We start from the raw sequence: 17,608 nt of genomic DNA on the forward strand, positions 1-17,608 counted from the left end.
GTGTCGAGGTGAAAAAAGGAAAAGTAGCCTACTATTTGAATGACGTTATTAGAAAATGTGATGACAAATTAAATAAGAACGTGTGCGTGTGTGTGTACCATAGACTGTAGGTGTATACACACACATCAGGACATTATTAAATTGCCATCCAATATGAATGTTGTAATTGTGCTATCGCTACATAATTAAGTTGAGGATCTAAGTAAGTACGTTTTAAATGAAAGTTTAATGACTTTTAAGTAGCATGAATGCTTTTATTGTGAAGCCGAAATGCTTGACTTCCGGTTTTCCTAGTGAGTTTGACGTATCTCCGTTTTGACGTATGAATCATCCTTCCCAAGATGGCGATACACCTGTTTCTCCTGTGGTGATCCTTGTTGTTGTCTGCGCAACGTAAGAAAACAAGGCATCAGGAACAGACTGTTAAAAAACTAAAGACGCTGACAAACAACTGTATTCAAGTCCTTTAGCTAAAATGTCGACAGAGGAGCTGTCAGCCTCGGACAGTGAGGCTGTGTTAGCCGGAGCAGGGGAACGCTGGGCACCGGTCGGAGCGGTGGCCAGCCCGGAGGATGAGAGGTGGAGCGCTGGGCAGCCGAAGCACAGAGGCTCGTCCACGGCCACCGAGGGAGAAATGGCCGGCAGGCTGGAGAAGCTGGAAGGGGAGCAGGACTTGCTGAACTCCTCTCTCCTCGCCCTCACCTCACACTTTGCCCAGGTTCAGTTCCGATTGAAGCAGATCGTTCACGCCCAGAGCGACGAGAAGGAGAAGATGCTGGTGGAGCTGGAGGAGTTCGCCTTCAGGGGCTGTCCTCATGTGGTGGGCTGCAGGGGGCCGGATGCCCAGCAGCTGGAGAACTCGGTGAGTTAATGCTCATGACTTGATAGCACATAACATAATATAAACACTGTGGTGAGTGATGATGATACACATTCGTCATAAACACTCTTGAATGCATGCCAGAAAAGGATGTGTCAGAAACATGTATGTCAAATAAAATAATATATTAGAACCATCCATGCTACAGGTGTCTGAGTCTCTGACAGGATCTGGAATAGTTCAATTAATCCATTCGTTAACTGTGAAACAATAGTTACAACTATTGCATAACAAAAACAGCTAATTGATGAGTTGTTGTGTTTTGTTTTTAGGCTAAGTGCATAATTGTCCCTCCGTCCAGCCTCTTTCCTGTGAGAATGTAGTGCTTTTCTTTGTCTTATGTTACATTTTGTGCATTTTATATGGTCAAAGACTGTGAGTTCGACAAAACATCCAGTTTGCAAATGCCCAGGTATATGTATATTCAGGCAAATGCCCAGTGAGTCTCATTAACTATAGTGATTCACCTCAGTGGTTGTGAGGTTTGTGAGTAAAACTGATTAAAGTGGGCTTGTTGCGTCACAAAAGAGGCTGCTGCTCCCACCTCTGCTGTGTTCCCATTGATGCCTTATCTCGGGTGGAAAATTTCGCTTTTCTGTTGACTCACAGGCGAAATGAAAATAACTCCAGCAGATCACTATCTGTTTAATAAAGGCTCCTGTTTACATAGCCATCTTAATAGAAACTGCTTTTCCCCTGCCATTGTGTACTACTCCATGCCTCTTTACACTCACTCTCAACTGAAGTAACGTCTCAGTTAACAATGGTTTGAAATTATTTTCCATCACAAACCACACCCTAAAGGTCTTTTTATTTAATTTCTCCCCTATTGCATACTTTACCTGCAGGGGGATCTGGTGAGTATAACACCTGATGTCTCTGTGAGAGTTTGTTTTGTGTAAATGTTGTGACTCAAGAACTAAAAGTCACAGCTGTGTATATATTAAACTGCTAATAATAATATAACTTATATTTAAGGCACCTTTCATACAAGAATGGAGCATAAAGGGTTTTAGAATAAGGAGAAAATACACACAAAGGGGACATAAACAGCTTTAACTTTCTCAAAATATTGATTTTGTTATCAGTAGTAGAAATCCTACATTGGTCCAGATCTAGTACATTATGTTACAGTGGTCACTCTCCCCTCTTTGTGTGTACAAATCAAAATCATTGTGTATGTTTTGCCTGTCAGAATGAGAGGGAGAAGAGGGAGCGCCTGGAGGCTCAGAGGGAAAAACAGAAGGATCTCATTTTCCAACTAAAGACACAGCTAGATGACCTGGAGCGCTTTGCCTATCAGGAGGGCAGCTACGACTCGCTGCCGCAGTCCGTCGTCATGGAGAGACAGAAGGTGGGATTGTGAAAATGTACCAATGCTAAATTCAACATTTAAAACTGGGTTCATCCTGTCACGTGTTGAGGTGTCATACCAGCTAGAAGTTGTCGAACCTTTAATCCTCATACTTACAATGATACTTAATACAACATAATAAATGAGAAGCCTAAAAGATATAATCTACCATCCAAATGATCACACATAATGACATGGTGTCTACCTGTTTTAGATCAGGTTTAAAATGCTTCAGGGTTTTGTATTTTTCTTACATGTTATATTTGACAAACCTGTCCAAATACATTCGGGCCATTCAAAACCTGCTTTCAGATTAAGTTTCCAATTTGCTGATTGTCAGCTGGTTTGATATTTAGAATGTTCAACATCAGAGTTGACATTGTTAACATGTTAACGTTTGATAATTGGCAGCAGATACAAAGTAGCCTACAGTTTAGGCTGATGAGAACAATGTTAGTTTTTCTAGCGTTGTCTTTTAAACAAGTTTATTACTTTAACCTGAGAGTGATGAAAAGTCTGCAATTCAACTTCTGGAGACAAAACAACACACTATAAATCTACCACTTTAAGCTTGGGTAATACCCAACAATACATTCACTTCTCTGTCTTTTCAGGTCATCATTGACGAGTTGATCAAAAAGCTGGATGTGAACCTGAACGAGGACATCGGGAACTTGTCGTCTGAGGAGCTGAGACAGAGAGTGGACTCGGCCATCGCTCAGATAGTGAACCCAGCCAGGGTCAAAGAGCAGCTGGTGGATCAGCTCAAAACCCAGATCAGAGACCTGGAGATGTTCATCAACTTCATCCAGGGTACGCAGTCCCATACGCTGTACAAACTGTCATTCAAGTGGAAAATTGTTTCTTGTTTCATTGCATGGCCTGCTCATTTGTCTTCATGTCTTACTTTTTCTTATTATTGGTTTAATGACCTTGCTTTTCATTCCAAAAGACGAGGTGGGGAACCCTCTGTTACCAGATGGTGCACACAGCCAGCAGCCACGAGCAGCAGGCACCAACAACAAAACTCCAGGAATGAAGAGAGGTTAGTCAGTTCATATCGAAGTCTAACGGCAGGTGCCATTAATGATTGTAGTAACAAAACGAGTAGCAGACTGATATGTGAGTACTCGCATCAAAACATACTTGAGGAACTGAATTTAAAAGTAATTATTATGCAAAATGCCCCCCCTGCAGTGGATCCAGAGCAGGCCCAGAAGATGCGAGAGACCGGCCTGCAGCTGATCCAGAAGGCCCTCGCCATTCTGCAGATCTTCGCCGCGAGCCAGTTTGGCTGCGCGCCCGGCCACGTCCCTCAGAACATTTGGCCTCAGGAGTCGGCGCAGCAGGACTACGGGCCCCTGCTGCAGCGTCTGGAGACAGCTGTGGACAAGGTGCGGGTGCTGGGCTCCTGCAGACAGCCCTCAATTGAACATGTTGTTAACTACACCAGCAACTCGGCGCTGGGACCCCGAGACGAGCTGACGTCGTCGGTGAGGAAGGAGCTGGCGTTCGCTCTGAAAGACTTGTTGGCTCACGGCCTCTTCTCCCCCTCCCAGACAATGAGCCTGGTGCTGGCTCCTATCTCCTGCCTGCTGCCTTACCCTACAGCCACACAGAACATGCATCCATGGGAGCTCTTTGTTAAATACTACCACTCCAAAAATGGGAAGGCCTTTGTGGAGACGCCGGCACGCCAGCTTTCACAATCCTTCAGCCTGCATGTAGGGGGCGGCCCGGTGACCGTCACCCCTAAACAATCTCTGCTGTGGGCCGTCCACACTGTGCTGAAGGAGCACGGGCGCTACAAACGGGGCCCAGACACAGAGTTCAAAGCGCTGGTGTGCATGGCTCTGAACGAGCAGCGCCTGGTGTCGTGGCTCAACCTGTTGTGCAAGTCTGGCACTCTGATACACCCGCACTACCAGGCCTGGAGCTACATGGCCCAGACTGGCTTCGAAGGCGCCCTGCGCATCCTGGGCCGCATCAGCCACCTCAAATTCAACCTCCCAGTGGACCTGGCTGTGCGGCAGCTGAAGAATATTAAGGATGCTTTCTGAGTAGGAAAGACATCCGTAAATAGTAGTCTGAGATATCAAGTATTTTATCAACCAAACTACACTTCTCTTACTTCAGTACCAAAAGCATTTCACCTTAGTTAAGAAGTTCCCCATCTTAAATAAAGGGCAAGTATGTGGTGTCTGTCCATGCATGGATGACTCTGTTGTGTGAGCTTCAGCCAAACATAATCAGTATTTCCCACCATGTTAAAGATGCCAACATGTCATGATGGCAAAGCCACTTGTACTGTAAACATGCCTTAGAGATTTCCTCGTGTGTAGAGAAAAGCCTTCCTGATCTTTGCGACCTGTGCTCATCTTACTGTCATCATTCCCCTGTGTGTACATGATACTGTCCTCACTTATGCAGCGACTACAGAGGTTGGATATATACATACATGCATATATACGTACATATACACGTATATAAATGAAAAAATACTTTAATGTGTAAGGATGAAGAAAATGAATGAGCAAAAACTCGATACTGTGGCTTCGACACAGTAACATGAGATTGTTAGGTGTAAAGTGGTCCTTGTGTTCAAAGTGAACTCAACTCAACTTTATCGATATAGCAGCTTTCTAACAAATAGCCAATAATGCTTCAAAGAGCAAGATTATATCAACAGACAAAAACAATCAATAGATACTTTTTTTAAAGAACATGAAAGCAAAATGCCAAAGTCAACACCAAAATCAACACCAGGAAATATTCAATTGATTCATTCTGAAAAATAAGGTTATTAAAATATTTAAAATTCCAGTAAATTTTTACTGCACACATTCGTAACATTTTAAAGAAAATAATTGGAGAACGTTAGTAATCTGTGGCTAATATAACAAGAAAAAACATCTGATCCAAGGAGGAGAAAGGTAATTTAAGGCTCCATAAACAAGTGACTTTATAAAATAAAGCATAATAAGTCAATGAAAAGTAAAGTGACTTCTGTGAGGGCATTTATTATTTTGTAGGTAAATCATGTGTAGCAGATGGCTGATCCTAAAGCACTCAGGTCAACTCAAATGAAAAAGATATCCGTGGAACTTGAAGTTAACTTGTTGTGTAACATTGTCAAGGAACATGCAGCTATCAATGACTACATTTTAAACCTCTGAATCTGTTGTCACTTCTTGCACTTGTGTTGCAGGTGAGTTAGACCCTGTATGAACTGCTGCTTTTCTCTTATTCCAGGTGTAGATATATTTTAAATTGAATGACAGTGATATTGTATGATAAGAAGGATGCAATGGTGTATGTCCCCAACATAACACAATTGAAGGAAAGTCATTGGTTTGTCTTGTTTCCTATTTTGCAGAGATATGTATTTTTTCTTCCTGAGACAGCTGAATTACATTAATCATATCCTTAAATGCTGAATGTACAAAGCATAGATGCTACTAAACTGACGTTTAGTTACATTTGTGTGTATTTTGCCCTGCTGTGTATGGGATTGAAACTTAAGTGATCCTGGGCCAGCATGTATGTGTCAAACGTCTGAGTATGCGTGTTGATAAAATATAACTTTATTTTGTCTTTCCCAAGAAACAAACCTGTGCACTTTGTAAGTTGAGTTCCCCTGAAGACACATTTTTAGAATTTATTTTATGTTACTTGTCATTTTAAACTTTGTGTTCAGTTTGAGCTATGTGGTGTAAATGTAATGCTATATTTATCTTTCTATTTTCCTTATTTTTTGTTGTGTTTGGTTCAGGTGTTACGTTGTGATTAATGTGAAGAGACATCTATTTATTGCATAGCATGTTTTAACTCAGCTCTGAAGTAGACAGCATATCAGAATATGTCGTACTAGACACATTGAATCATTTATTTATGTTGTTTTTATTTAATCACGAAATATATAAGGATATATGAAAGGTGTTCATTTTGTTTGATTTATCATGTTTATATGCATACCTACCGCTGTAAACAAATTAAACTTAGTAAATGAAACATTGTGCTTCTTTTGAGTCTTTATCTTTCCATTTTGATAGAAATCGAATAAAAAAGCATAGGTAGTGAAGTACGAAGGCCTTCGGGAATACTATTGATTTGTAAAACATAAAAGTGATTTATTAAATCATTTAAGTAAATCACTAAAGTAAAAGTAATTTAAACACAAGAAAAGTACTTGAGTAAATGTACTAAGTGACATCCCACCATTGGTTTTAAAGCATTTAAAATATTGTATCCTTCCTCCTTGTATTTTAGATCTATAACAGTAAACATATTTTACTGAATGTTTTTAACATTGTGTGTATACAATCCAAAAAAGAAAATTCAGCAATATAAGCAATGAGTCATGCATTTGCCTTTTAGAGAAATAAATAAAACAAAAATACTCCCGGAAGTGACGTCTATCGATCCAACCCGTCAAAGGTCACAAATTCCTTTTCCGCTTCCTTTCCTGTTAGCGGTGGCCGTAGAACAGCATCAGTGAGTGCAATTTCCCTTAAACAATCTACAGACATCGCTCAAATCTGGGCAATTTCATAGTTTTTATCGTACAACACTTAAGACTATAACTCCTTTAACCAACATGAGTCTGTTATTTCGGTGTGTTTTTTATGGACTAATGCAGAAAAATCCCTCTTTAGTGCAACGCTTCGTCTCCGTAGCACCCATTTCAATATGGCAGTTTTTACCTGAGCAGCCTTTTCAAGGAGCACGTTATTCTAATGATTAGACTGTGTAGTATATTGGGCTGTATCGACATGATTTAAGCAGCGGTTATCGTACCAGTACCGTCTGTAAAAGTTGATTTTTTAAGTTTCTTTAATCAGTGTTACTTGTTAACCATGGCTAGATGCTAATGCTAACCTAGCCAGCTAATCAGGCAGCAACAGCGAGCTGGAAACTGGAAATCTCTCCAGCTTTAACATTTGAGTTGGCAATGTTTACACACGTTTTTCTTTGTTATTGAATAACTGGGGTTTGACAATGTATTCTTTTTGTGGTAGGAATGGGCAAGTTCATGAAGCCTGGGAAGGTGGTGATGGTCCTAGCTGGACGCTACGCCGGACGCAAAGCTGTTATCGTCAAGGTAAGACCTGGCTCTGCTGGATGGTGACTGCAGCTTTTTAAGTGCAAAAACCGCTTTCTCTTAATGTTATGTACACGTTCAGCGCAGGCCTTTAGTAGTTCATCTCTGACCTGCTTCCTATGTCCATCTCCAATACTTTTAACCCCCTTTTCAGCTTTCTTTCTTTTGTATATAAAGATATATTAAACAATAGTCTTACAACACATCCCGACTCATTAACTATTTTACTGTTAAAACGAGTTTTTGTTAATAATTGGGCTCTATACTTTTCTTAAATGTTCTGTATATTGTAGTTGGATGTGTGTTTACACTGCAGCTTCTTATTTTTAGCTGTATTCATGTATGTACAGGCCACAACAAAAGTAACGCATTCATTGTATATTTGCTAGGGCTGCACAATTTTAGGTGAAATCCTCCCAATGTTTTGTTGGCAATAGAAAAGAAGCTTAGTGCTTGTTGTCAGGAAAGACCCTTATTTTCAAACCTAACTTATTTCTATATACATGGTGTTTCTTTTTGCAACAAAATCACTCCTTTTTAAAGTTGTAGTTAACCAAAAGCGAGGCCTGTTTTTGTTTGATAAATGAACAAAGTATTAATGAGTTGTTGGTGGCTGGCTTTGCATGTAGGGACTTAATGTCACTGACTAGTAACAAGCAGTGTATCAGAGAACCCTCACATTTGAGTAACATATTAGGTCAATTTATATTTATATTTTATATTCATTTTCTGTCTAACATCAGCCCCTTTTTTATACTGTCTCTGCAGAACATTGATGATGGCACAACAGACCGTCCTTACAGCCACGCTCTGGTCGCAGGCATCGACCGCTATCCCCGTAAGGTGACAACCACCATGGGCAAGAAGAAGATCGCCAAGAGGTCCAAGATCAAGGCCTTCGTCAAGGTGTTCAACTACAACCACCTCATGCCAACCAGGTAAGAGACTTTGCTTATTTTCTGTGACGGGATATTCTGTTGGGTAACTTATTTACTTATTATTAATTTTTATTATTATTATTTACTTGCATGCATGTGCATAGATTAAGTGCTTATTCTCCAGTGTGGCAGTGTTGGTGATAATGCAATATGTTCTGCAGAATGAATTGATACACTTCAAAGCTTATTACAGCCATTACACCCTGGTAAAAGAATAGCAGTTGTGTTATATTATTGTTTTGTCCTTTGATAATTAAATCGGAGGTACTAACTACTACTTCCACGCTTAATTTCATTAAACATAGCTTGCCTCTTTGATACTTTAGACCATAGCTTGTAAAGTTCTGTTCTAGACAAACCTTAAGCTGTTGAACCATGACTACATTATCATTTAATGTTCTTCCTATAGAAGTAAAAACACTTTCAGAAACTGAGTCACTGGTTTTGGTATAGCTCAGGCCAGGTCAGTTGAGCTGTATTATATTTGAAAGATCATATGTTGTGAAGGTTAGATTAAAAGCAAAACATCAATTTGAAGTCATTTGAATTGTATAAAGAAATAAAATCTGGATTTTAATTGGATACATGTCTTTCAGCAGCAATCCTGTACATGGCTAAAGATATTTCAGAGCTCAGTCTGATGTTTACAAAAGTTAGATGTGCCTAAATTCAGACTGTATAGAAAGCTGCATACCGTTCATTTCTCTTTATTTGCTAGATTTAAACTGAAAGGCTCATACAGCTATGGGCCGTCTGAAGTCATTGCATGTGTTATCAATCTGAGCAGTGACAAAGTACCAACAAGCTTCACATAAAGAAACTGCTCAATAAACAATCCTGGATAAGTGGAGGATCTGAAAAAACTATGAACAATTGTTTTCCGTTTCCTTCAGATACTCCGTGGATATTCCTCTGGACAAAACTGTTGTTAACAAGGATGTCTTCAGGGACCCTGCTCTCAAGCGCAAAGCCAGGCGGGAGGCCAAGGTCAAGTTTGAGGAGAGGTGAGTTTGCAAACAGCATCTAATCCACATGTTCAGTTGTGTCTGCAGTATACATTTGGTTTAGTTAAAATGATCTGGGCTTGTCTAAGCTAACCTCTTTAAAGACAATATAGTATTTGGGTACATGGGACTGGATTTCTTTTAAATCTGTTAAATATCAAAGATGTGTACAAGGGTAGATTAGGAAATTCTGATTTAAAAAAAAAAAAAAAAAAAAAAAAGAACATGCTGTCGGTGATATGCCACACCTCATATCCTGTGGGGATAGAAATCCCATCACTCAAACAAACATGTATTTTGTGACTTAATAATTTAAGTGCAATAAATCCTGGTATACATTCATTAGTAATTGAACCAAAAAGCCATCCAGTTTCTGCACTGTGGTTTCTTAGAAACAGACATTTGTTACCTGAACTTGAAGTGTAGCAAATGTATCAACAGTTTTACCCCTCAGATCTGTGAACTGTTTTCAGAGAAAATGTGCCAACGTGTTTCTGTTCTGTTTTTCAGGTACAAGACCGGCAAGAACAAGTGGTTCTTCCAGAAGCTCCGATTCTAACTTCACTCGCTTTCACAAATAAATGTTTAAAAATTGATTTTGTCTGTTTATTTCTGTAACATACATGTTTTGGACAAAGTTTTTATTTTTTACTGCACTACATTAATTCAACATGAGTTCCTTTGTAGATTCATATTAATGCTAAATGGGTTGGAATAAATAATTGTATATAATATGCTACAATACATGGTATATGATTTTCACCAGCATGACCAGCTTCATCATTAAAGGGATACATTCTTCAATGGCTATACCCAACAAGTCTGCATGAGTGCTTTACTTTTTGAAGCTTACAGGTGTACTTTTCTTTTAGAAATAACTTGTAATAGTACTTGTTAGGGAATCATTTGCTTAGGTGTTCAACCTTTGAAACAGTTCATCATTTTCTCCTTTCACTGTCTCTTTGCCCATGGCATAGTTCTACGGCCTTAGGTATTGCTGGTATCTCCTAAGGAGGGGCAGCTTGGGCGCATTGTTGTTAGCTAATGACCGAGCACAAGCTGACATGAGAGTTTATTGTTCAGGGACATCTAGGGGCCCTTTTATCTGGAACGTAGGTTCCCTGGTGCACATTATTTTCTATGGACGACAGCTCTAGTTAGATTCAGGGTCCATATTTGTTTAGTCTCGCTGATGATGAATGATTTATTACACTCCAGACTAGTTGAAACCTTGAACTACAGAACCGTGCTTCAGAATTGATTTGGTATCTCAACTCGTGGATCATGTCTTGTGAATTCTCAGGCCGAAGCTCCAAATAAACCGTCAGTGTTTGCCATCAAAGTTCCAGCTCTCCTCGTGTCTCTCGGCGTCCTGTTTTCAATTGCTTCAGAAGTTTCCCTCACAGTACTATGCACTAGTAAAATGCTTGAATACTACTTCCTCAATGTGAAGTAGTGTATCTAGTCTAATTTCCCTCTGTTTACTGTAAACGGTGTTTTCACATCACTGCATTGATTTGCGGTCGCTTGTTCAAATGAGTTGGAAGTTATTTAATAAAAACCGACATTTCATCAGGGAAAATGCTACATTTTCAATTAAGTATTTATGAATTACTGGAAAATGACAAATGCCTGTATTACAATGCTGTATTGATTTGGGGCACTTGATCACATGACATGGCATTTAGTCAAGAACATTTTCTTTGCAGTAGAAAAATGCAGAATTTTCAATAAAAGATGATAAAAGCTAATCAAGATAAAAAAGATTTGGTCTACACGTCAGGTGTAGTCTTACAATGCTGCATTGATTTTCAGTGGCGTTGTCAGATGACATGGAAGCTGATACAAAACGAAATTAATTTTCAAAATGAAAATTCTAGACTCAATAAAATACTTGAATAAAATATAGGAAAACACTAAACTCGAATTAAAAGAGACTGTCCTACTGGTCCACGTGGTTGTAACAATGGTGCAGTAAGAGTTAAAGTGACACCACAGCAGCGCCCCTGATGGAAGAACAACACATCTATCTGATGGGGAAATGAAACCGAAACAATCTGACTTCTTCACAAAACCACAACATCGTCGACAGCAGGTAAATTCTTATCCAACCGCGTTTTAATAACTTGATTTAGTCAACTTTGTTCAGCACAATACAACAAAAACATTTTCAGATGTGAAAGTCTCGCGCAAAGTGACTTATATTCGAAGTTATTTTTCACCTATGTTAAGAAATGTTGAGACTGCGGTTTGTTTATATCTTAAAATTAGGGCCTTCAGTGTCTTCAGCTTTATGGTTCAACTCGTGTTTTTCCTTTTCGACACGCATTGTTTTATTAGACATTTGTTAATATGTTGCTTCATACACCAACTCTGACAGATAAACTATATTTTGTACATTTTTCAGATCACTTTCGCTATGTCTTCCGATGAGGTAAGTCATCATGTTCTTGTTCTTTCCTCTTGTTAAAAAGAAATATTACACGGAATACTTTTCTAAATGTATCTTTATTTTTCGTGTTAAATACTTTTTATCTATGGGTTGTTTTATTACTCACTTGTTTTCAGAGTTTAAATAAGTAATCAGATATTTTACCAAAGTGAAAGAATAAATACTAAACTGTAGAAGTAAAAGTTATGCTTTCGAAGTAAAATTAAAGGTATAAGCATCAAATTGTCCTAAAGTAGATTTGTCCATTTTAGAACTTTAGAGATATTAAGTAGAACTAAAGATGTAAATGTACTGTAGTGGATTAAAAAGTACAATATATATACAAAATATATAAATATTTTATATATATTTACAATTTTTCAATAAAAAACAATACAATTAGGAAAGCATTTGTAATTGTACTTAGGTACAGTACTCGAGGCACTCTGTACTTACCACCACTGATAATTATTATTTCACTTGTTGTCACAATAGTAATTTATCCTCAAAAACGGTCTACTTTCTTTCTATATTTTCTTTGCGCCTATCGTGTGTCTTTGTGTTTCAGGATTTCTCTCTGGTTATCCCACGGCAATCCGAGGAAACCTTGGAGAGCATCAAGGCTTCAATCTACAAATACAAGGTGCACTGATAAATACATTGATGTTTCTTTAGCCTGTGGTTGAACTAGTAACTGCATACAATTAACCAACCGACATAGACCACTCAGAAAAAGATAATTATTGAACACAAAAATATCATAATGAATGTTCCAAAAAACACAAATGAGTGTACGGCAGAATGTGCGCAGGTAGCTAAACACAGGCAGGTCAGACAGGTTATTACTGACAGCCACACATACTATTGTATTCACGCTTACACTCTTTCAACTCTGTCAGACACAACTTATGTTGAATATTATTTATGTTATTTTAATTTCCAAAGAAACCCCAACTCTAATATTGAAGTCAAAATTATTTTTAATAGGTGACTACAGCTGCACATAGGCTTTCCTTAATGGCATGTATTAAGCCTTCAGAAAGTACTAGAAAAAAAATGAGAATAGAAGAATTGGACACTTTAAGGCCTTAAATGAAGGCATTGAAGTGAAAATAACATTGCCACTGAATTAAGCGGAAATCAAAGAGGAAAATACAGAGGGTTTGTTTAGCACTGAAGACTCTAAAATATGTATAAAAGGATGCAGATGACTCCCCCTACGTTAGTTATGTGTTTATGTTGCTTGTACATGCAATAGAAAACAGAAACCTAAAAGTGGTTAGTGAAAGCATCTTGTGCGCCCACAGAAAAAACATGAGCAGCTGATCCAGGAGCAGGAGGAGCTGGTCACCTGCAGGAATGACCAGCAGGACATGGCTGAGCAGTTTAGACAGCGCTCTGTAAAACTGAACCAGAAAAGAAAAGAGGACCAACGCTTACAGGAAGAGCAGATGGAAAATGATAAGGTATCCATGCTTTGATGCTAGTCGCTCACCCTAAATCTCAGCTGAAGATGTGTAACTTTTTCGTACAACAAGCCAATCATTGCTCAAAATGACTCTTAGACAAGTGTGAAGTGGACACTTGAAACTTGCAGTGGACAACAATATACTTAACAGGAGGTTAAACAAACAAACATAAATTATTTATTTTAATAACTTTTTTTTGGAACTGTTTTTTTCTTTTTTTTTACAAATCAAGACATATCCTGACATTGGACTTTTCCATTCAAATGACAAATATGGTAAAACAGAATATAAAATAAAATAAAGTAAAAAATAAAATCCAAATTAAGTAAAACTTATACAAGTTAAAATAAGGAAAGAAATAAGATAATTATAACAAATAAATGAATAATAGTAAAGTAAATAAACGCATTTTACACAAGGAGAGACATCTTTAGCAGAGCAGGATTGGTTACACAGGGACATTTTCCATAATGTTCTTTTGAAACTCACAAATTATTTTTTTAATTATAATTTTTATTTCTAATATGGTCCAAATAGGGCCAGGTAAAGTAACTGTGGCTATCTGACAACTTTAACATGTTATTATAATTTATAACATCTAATTTGTTCTTCACTGCACTCTGGTGGTTGGACTTTTAATAGAGCTACAATTCTGGCCCTGTCCCAGGTGTTTTCCCATCAGCTGTTAGAGGTATAACATGTGATACTCATCAGGAAATCAGAATTGCACAACAGCTTTCAACCAACAACCAATAAAGCCGTACAGAATCATGTAAAGAATCAGCAGGATTGAATGAATCAACACTTTACTCTTTTTATTTCTGGAACTTTAATCCAATGTTTATAAATATGCTTTGTCTTTGAGCATTATTTAGAAGTTTTAATTATTATTTCAATGTGGTTAAGAATTAAAAATGAAAAGAAAAAAGGGCGTTATCAAAATCAGTATAATCGCAGTAAATATAGATGAATGAGGATATAAAAAATGGCTTGCCAAATTCTCATTTTTAATTAGTTTACCACTGATTAAATATAAAATGTCCCTTTTCCTCAGTACTGTGTTGTAGCTGAAGTCTTTATTTTTTGCAGGCTAAGATAAAGTTGTGGCAGCAGGAAGAGAGTGACCTGATGGAGCAGATCCTGCGAGTGGATGAAGCCCTAGAGGAGGAAAAAGCCAGAAACCTCCATCTGAAACAGCAGAATGACGTACGTTCATGAACTCAACACGCTGCCTGCAGTCAGTCCATCACACGTCCTGTAAACCTGCACCTTTTCATTTCAGGTGTTCTCTGCTGTGCCCGAGCGGAAGGTCGCCTTCACCGGCTTGACAGGAAAGGAAGGCGACGGACAAGAATTTGATATGGAGACAAATATAGTTTACCCGATGGAGGGCGGGACGGCATTCATTACATTTGAGGAAGAAGTAGGTGAGTCTGTCAGCGAGCTGCTGCCGGTCACACAGAAACATATTTGTGATGTGATGTACACAGGTTCATAGAATATTCCTAAAACCCAAATAATATTGGCAAGTCTGAATCGGAAAATGACACCTTTGGAGCATTTGGTGTACGCTTATTTGAAATGTGCTCACTTTAAAGGTCTCCTATTATACTATGTTTAGGCATATATTATAGGTCTCAGATATATAAACAGATATATGTCTCTGAAGTGTTTTGCTCAAAATACCAAACAGATCACCCATTCTAGCCATGCCTCATACCCCTGTATTTCAGCCCTGTTAGAGAAGTGCTGATTCCTGGTCCGTAGCTTTAAAAAAATAAAATAAAAAAATACGAGAGCCGAGACGAGAGCTCATGCAGGATCATTCTACCGGCAGATATAGCTAAATACTGCTCTGATTAAATGCCGTATTATGTCCTTTATCCCAGTAAATGATCTGATAAGGGACTGGTAGTGCTGATACAACTCTGTATTTATCTGTCATCAGTGGCCAGTAATATCCTGAAGATGCAGAAGCATGAGGTGAAGGTGGGAGCAGGCTGCAGGATCACTGTGGAGGCCCGGCCAGTTCATCTGATGCTGCCCCAGCTGGTGGAGGTACGACGCAAAGCCTTTAATAAATGTTTGACTGATCAGTTTTCGTATGAATTTCCTGTGAGTGATATGTGCTCACCTGTCCGTCCTACAGATCGACTCTGAAGTGAGTTCTCAGCACATATTAATCTCCAGCCTGCCCAAAATGGAGATTGAGACGCTGCTCAACAAGCTGGAGATCCACTTCTCCAAGACTAAACACGGAGGAGGAGAGGTGGAGAAGTGTGAGATGCTGCCTGACTCCTGGACCGTGGCCCTCACCTTTGTGAAGAATGACAGTGAGCAAGCTTCTGTTCTTTGTACTTTAATACTGACGTTACGGTGGAACGTAGTTTCAGCTCAATGTTATTAACAGGAAGTTCATTTTAGAGGTAATTCTTTTTTTATATCTAAATTGTCAGATAAAATAAATAATTAACAATAAGGCATTCAATTAATGATTAACCGAATGTGTACACAGTTATATTAATATATCGGTTTTATATGTGTTTACTCTATTTTCTATATGTTATATATTTTTAAAAACGTATTCCCCTGAGTTCATACAGTTTCTCTCATATTTCAAACCTTTGAGGTATAGTTAGGAGGCACATTAGTTTGTGCTTTGTACATTATTTGTGCTGTTTTAGGATACTAGATCACACAAGGCATGTCATTTCAGAACTGGTGAATACTGAATCTGAACTAATGAAATGTTCTTACAATCAGTTGCCAAAGGTTTGATAGAAACTGAGCACCATGACGTGAAGCTGCAGGAGAAGGTGCACAGAGTTAGGGTGACGCCCTTCCTCGACGGAAAGATTACAAACTTAGTGGTGAGCTTTTCTTATGAAAAAATAAGCGTTCTACTCTTTATGTGGTTGCTCTATCAAACTTCTATTTTTCCCCTTTCCCTCTTGTAGACAAAGATGACGGCTTGTCCGCGAACACTGCTGCTGACAGGAATCCCCACCATCTTGGATCGGGAGACTCTGCAGGACGAGCTGGAAATCCACTTTCAGAAAAGCTGCCACGGCGGAGGAGAGGTTGTAGCCTTCCTCTACAACCCGCTGGGTCAGCACTGCTCGGCAGTGTTTGGGGGACCCCCCAAAAATACAGATAAGGAGACGGAATAATGTGAGGGGCTAATGTGCGGCGGGGCGGTCATTATGGAGACGAGGACACCCTGAAGGATTATTACACGGCCACATCCTAAATAACTTACTATTACTACACTACGTAACTTTAAATGAAGGGCAGCACTGATCGATAATAATTATAATAATAGATTTAATTTATTCTTTCCACCAACAAGTCTTTAAACAATGCCAGAGCAGCCCATATAGTGTTCCTGTTAGTGTTTAATTCCTGTCTGTCTTCTTTTGGGGATTTCTCTGAATTCCAGGGGTGTTATCGAGTATTAACAACCTCTGAAATGTCCAAATTGACCAATCATAATCGAGTCATCAACTAAGCCGTGGAATAAATAGAAAATACTGCTTTATCATGTCTGTTTTAAAAATCTCTCAGGTTCAGGTTGAGATGTAACGACCCTTAATCCGTTTAAGTCTCTTTTTTTGTGAATGACATTTAGTATATTTGAGCTGGAAGTTCTGAGGATGATTTATGACCTCAAAAAACCATGTTTCTAGAACAAACGTTTTGCCACTCCTGGCACTATTGGTGATATCGATTCTGTCATTTATTGAACTTGAAGGAAATATTTATCTTGTTTTTTTTCTCGCAATTTGGAAAGAATAGCATTGAACAATACAATGTTATTGATTCCTCATTAGCTGATAACCCGATCAATCAACAAGGAATACTTTTAAAGGTTTCATCTCATGGAAAATCAAATGGAGACACAATCATGTTTGTATTTGTTTACATTGCTATAAATAAAACTCTTGCATTAAACAGTAGATTTCTTGTGTAGTTACAGTCATTGTAGCCAGTTAGCACGACACGGAGACAGCTCATTCTGTGCAAAGCTTAACAGAAATCTCAAAATCAATGCAGCATTGTATTACAACTTCAATTTCTATTTAATATAAAGATTTGAATGACATTTAAAGAATGTGGCGATTGTCAATTCAATAAAAAAGAGTGTCTTTTTGGCCCAGGGTATTAATAATACCTGCTATGTATTGTGATTCACTGGTTCTCGTGACATGGATGCTATTGAAACAAAAAGATGAAATAATCTATAAAAAAAATAATGTAAAATAATCTTTAAAACCGTTGTGCCTCATAACAAACATTTATATTATTTTAGCAGAATTTTAGCAGAAGATAATACTGAGGTAAGGAAACCCTGTGGGAACGACAGCACTGTTTACAAAGTAAATGTTAACCTAAAGATAACTTTAGTGCAGTAGTCCTAAAAGATTTTCTGAG

At 38.4% G+C, this 17,608-nt stretch overlaps 3 protein-coding genes across 3 annotated transcripts; all 3 read left to right on the forward strand.

The window, feature by feature from the left end:
• The first annotated feature begins 269 nt into the window (after positions 1-269).
• Positions 270-6,245, forward strand: rundc1 (RUN domain containing 1). The gene is made up of 5 exons (XM_079642671.1): positions 270-862; positions 2,076-2,234; positions 2,849-3,047; positions 3,187-3,279; positions 3,432-6,245. The coding sequence occupies exons 1-5, from the start codon at positions 476-478 to the stop codon at positions 4,292-4,294; spliced, it is 1,701 nt and encodes a 566-aa protein (XP_079498797.1). The 5' UTR covers positions 270-475; the 3' UTR covers positions 4,295-6,245.
• Positions 6,246-6,653: 408 nt separating this feature from the next.
• rpl27 (ribosomal protein L27) lies at positions 6,654-9,873 on the forward strand. The gene is made up of 5 exons (XM_079642684.1): positions 6,654-6,728; positions 7,253-7,335; positions 8,104-8,273; positions 9,167-9,277; positions 9,788-9,873. The coding sequence occupies exons 2-5, from the start codon at positions 7,255-7,257 to the stop codon at positions 9,834-9,836; spliced, it is 411 nt and encodes a 136-aa protein (XP_079498810.1). The 5' UTR covers positions 6,654-6,728; positions 7,253-7,254; the 3' UTR covers positions 9,837-9,873.
• Positions 9,874-11,295: 1,422 nt separating this feature from the next.
• Positions 11,296-17,133, forward strand: ifi35 (interferon-induced protein 35). Its single transcript, XM_079642677.1, has 10 exons — positions 11,296-11,372; positions 11,685-11,711; positions 12,277-12,351; positions 13,016-13,174; positions 14,267-14,383; positions 14,460-14,604; positions 15,126-15,235; positions 15,327-15,510; positions 15,941-16,047; positions 16,135-17,133. Exons 1-10 carry the CDS (start codon positions 11,319-11,321, stop codon positions 16,345-16,347), a joined length of 1,191 nt encoding a protein of 396 aa, XP_079498803.1. The 5' UTR covers positions 11,296-11,318; the 3' UTR covers positions 16,348-17,133.
• Positions 17,134-17,608: the final 475 nt, after the last annotated feature.

The sequence above is a fragment of the Notothenia rossii genome (genome assembly GCF_949606895.1).
Source record: "Notothenia rossii genome assembly, chromosome: 8".
Lineage (NCBI taxonomy): Eukaryota > Metazoa > Chordata > Actinopteri > Perciformes > Nototheniidae > Notothenia > Notothenia rossii.

Bases quoted from the DNA above. Each gene is read 5' to 3' on its own strand.
- ifi35 (XM_079642677.1), top strand. From the start codon at position 11,319: ATGAAACCGAAACAATCTGACTTCTTCACAAAACCACAACATCGTCGA. The intron at 11,373-11,684 runs GTAAATTCTTAT...TACATTTTTCAG, and splicing joins CACAACATCGTCGACAGCAG to ATCACTTTCGCTATGTCTTC. The intron at 13,175-14,266 runs GTATCCATGCTT...TATTTTTTGCAG, and splicing joins AGCAGATGGAAAATGATAAG to GCTAAGATAAAGTTGTGGCA.
- rpl27 (XM_079642684.1), top strand. From the start codon at position 7,255: ATGGGCAAGTTCATGAAGCCTGGGAAGGTGGTGATGGTCCTAGCTGGA. The intron at 8,274-9,166 runs GTAAGAGACTTT...CGTTTCCTTCAG, and splicing joins AACCACCTCATGCCAACCAG to ATACTCCGTGGATATTCCTC. The intron at 9,278-9,787 runs GTGAGTTTGCAA...TCTGTTTTTCAG, and splicing joins AAGGTCAAGTTTGAGGAGAG to GTACAAGACCGGCAAGAACA.
- rundc1 (XM_079642671.1), top strand. From the start codon at position 476: ATGTCGACAGAGGAGCTGTCAGCCTCGGACAGTGAGGCTGTGTTAGCC. The intron at 2,235-2,848 runs GTGGGATTGTGA...CTGTCTTTTCAG, and splicing joins TCGTCATGGAGAGACAGAAG to GTCATCATTGACGAGTTGAT. The intron at 3,280-3,431 runs GTTAGTCAGTTC...CCCCCCCTGCAG, and splicing joins AACTCCAGGAATGAAGAGAG to TGGATCCAGAGCAGGCCCAG.